This window comes from Lepidothrix coronata, unplaced genomic scaffold, assembly GCF_001604755.1.
Source record: "Lepidothrix coronata isolate B3197 unplaced genomic scaffold, Lepidothrix_coronata-1.0 Scaffold440, whole genome shotgun sequence".
Taxonomy (NCBI): domain Eukaryota; kingdom Metazoa; phylum Chordata; class Aves; order Passeriformes; family Pipridae; genus Lepidothrix; species Lepidothrix coronata.
This window is the reverse complement of record NW_016690620.1, coordinates 59,856-62,198: the sequence shown is the minus strand read 5'-3', so window position 1 is coordinate 62,198 and position 2,343 is coordinate 59,856. Positions and strand designations below refer to the sequence as shown.

The window sequence follows — 2,343 nt, the reverse complement described above, 5'->3', positions numbered from 1 at the left end:
GGGGGGGGGCAGAGAGACTGGGGGGCACGGGGAGGGCACTGGGGGAGAAGAGCCTCCTGTTAGGACCCCATAAGTGCAGGGGACGGGACCCCCCTGACCCCATCCCAGTGCCCAACCGGGGGTCTCAGGGGGTGCCCTGGGGGTCCCAAGTGTTTGGGGGGGTTCCAGGGGGTCCCCAAAGCCCCCCCATACCCTTCATCCAGCTCAGGCTGTAGGGCTGGCGGCACGAGGGGCGCAGGCAGTGGGAGGTGAAGAAGGTGCCGTGAGCCTCCACCAGCCGCTCCGGGTCCAGCCCTGCCACCCTCTCCAGGGTGTCGATGTTCTGAGGGGGGCAGGGGGTCAGGGGGACCCCAAAACCCCCACGGTCTCCCAAACCTTGCCCAGCCCCCTCCCCCCTTCAAATGGGGGTCCCACCTGGGTGTAGCAGCGCAGCAGCAGCCCCTTGTCCTGCAGCAGCCGCATGAAGTAGTGACACACCGTGGGCTGGGGGGCGAGATCTGGGGGTCAGTTGAACTCCCTCCGAGGTGTTTTCGAGGGGTAGCCCCCCCAGGAGTTTCGGGGGGGGCAGGAATGAGGGTTGGGGGGGTGGACTCACCTTGAACTGCCCTGGGTAGAGCTCACGCGCAAGGGCAAAGAAAGGCTCAGGGTTTTGCTGTGGGGGGAAAGGGGGTCTCAGGGGGCTTGGAGGGGTGTCTCAGCGCCCCAAAAGGGTCGGGACCCCCCTGAAATTTGGGAGGGGGCGTACTTTGAAGAAACTGATCTCAAAGATGGCCTCAGGGTAGGGCAGGTCGTAGCTCTGCAGGTTGGCGTAGAGCCCCGTGCCAGGGGAGCGGAAATCGGGGATCCCGGCGGCTGGGGGTGGAGCACGGGGAGGTCAGGACCCCCCCCATGTCCCACTCATCCCCCCCGTGGCCCCCCCAGCCCCCCAAACCACACTCACAGGTGGAGATCCCGGCGCCCACCATGCAGACGATGTTCTTACCTGGGGGAACGAGATATGGGGGGTGAGGGGGCATCCCAAAACTGCTCCCTCCTTCCCCCCACTGTCAGCCCCCAAATCCACCCCCAATAACCCCTCAAAACTGCCCCCTCCTTCCCCCATTGTCAGCCCCCAAATCCACCCCCCAATAACCCCTCAATACTGCCCCCAAGCCTGGTTCCCCCGTGGTTTCCCAGTGTGTGTCCACCCAGCTCCTCCCCCACTTCCCTCCCAGTGCCCCCATCCATTCCCAGCGTCCCCATTCCCAGTGCCCCCCGTTCCCAGTGCTCCCCACTCCCAGTGTCCCGTACACCGCTCGCTCCGCAGGAACCGGCTCACTCCGTCCAGGGACAGCTCGTCCAGCACCCGCTCGGGTTTGTCCCCCCCGAGCCCGAGGGTCCGGGACAGGAGGGTCCGGAGCAGCTCCACTGCCGGGGGGACACCAGGGGGTCCACAAAGGCCCCTTCAAGTGTCCCCAAAAGTCCTCAAAGGTGCCACTCTGGATGCCCAGCGCCACTCAGTGTCCCAAATCTGCCCCAGGATCCCCAAGGGCCCCATAAATGTCCCCAAAGGGTCCCCAAAGGCCCCAAAACTGCCCCCAAAGGACCCCCAAAAGCCCCATAAACGCCTCGAAAGGGTTCCCAAAAACCCTATAGGTTCGGTCCCCAAGGACCCCACGACTGTTTCCAAAGGTCTCTTAAAGCTCTCAAAAGCCCCACAAATCATAGAATCACAGAACAGAATCATAAACCCAACCAAATTGCAAAAGACTTCTGAGATCATCAAGTTCAACTCTTGATCCAAAGAACGCCCAAAAGCTCCATAATGTCCCCCAGGGCCCCGCAGTGTCCCCAAGACCTTCAGAAGTGTCCCCAAAGAGTCCCCAAAAGCCCCATAAGGATGAGCCCCCGGACCACCCCCCCGGGAACCCCCAGACCCACTGTCAGCGTCGGCCGAAGCGCCCAGCTCAGGGTCCGAGACCTGCGGGGGAACGGGAGGGTCACGGGGGGGGTACCCAAAGGGACACCGGGGGGGTCCCCAAAGGGTCGCCAAAGGTCACCGGGGGGGGGCTCCGGCCGCTCACCGGGGACTCCTCGTCCTGCTCCGCCTCTTCCCCGCAGGCACCGGGACCTGCGGTGGCAATAGGGAGGTGTCAGCGGGGGTCAGTGGGGGGGTGAAGGGGGTCCCGTCCCAGCCCCGCCGCCCCCGGTACCGTCCGGGTCCGCCATGCGCCGTCCCGGCGTGCACCGCGCGGCCGCTTCGCCACACCTCCCGGCGTGCACCGCGCGGCTGACCCGCCACACCTCCCGGCGTGCACCGCGCGGCCGCCCCGCCACACCTCCCGGCGTGCACCGCGCGGCCGC

General features: G+C 65.8%; 1 protein-coding gene across 1 annotated transcript in view; it reads right to left on the bottom strand.

Moving 5' to 3' along the window:
• Positions 1–2,250, bottom strand: part of SIRT2 (sirtuin 2) — a 4,098-nt gene extending 1,848 nt beyond the window's left edge. Inside the window, exons 1-10 of the mRNA XM_017839593.1 lie at positions 2,193–2,250; positions 2,064–2,110; positions 1,921–1,960; positions 1,291–1,407; positions 941–982; positions 746–852; positions 596–652; positions 415–483; positions 136–322; positions 29–38 (exon numbers count right to left, since the gene is read on the bottom strand). Coding sequence (XP_017695082.1) covers positions 29–38; positions 136–322; positions 415–483; positions 596–652; positions 746–852; positions 941–982; positions 1,291–1,407; positions 1,921–1,960; positions 2,064–2,110; positions 2,193–2,208 — 692 coding nt within the window. The 5' untranslated portion in view covers positions 2,209–2,250. The remainder of the gene's footprint in view (positions 1–28; positions 39–135; positions 323–414; positions 484–595; positions 653–745; positions 853–940; positions 983–1,290; positions 1,408–1,920; positions 1,961–2,063; positions 2,111–2,192) is intronic.
• Between the last annotated feature and the right edge of the window lie 93 nt (positions 2,251–2,343).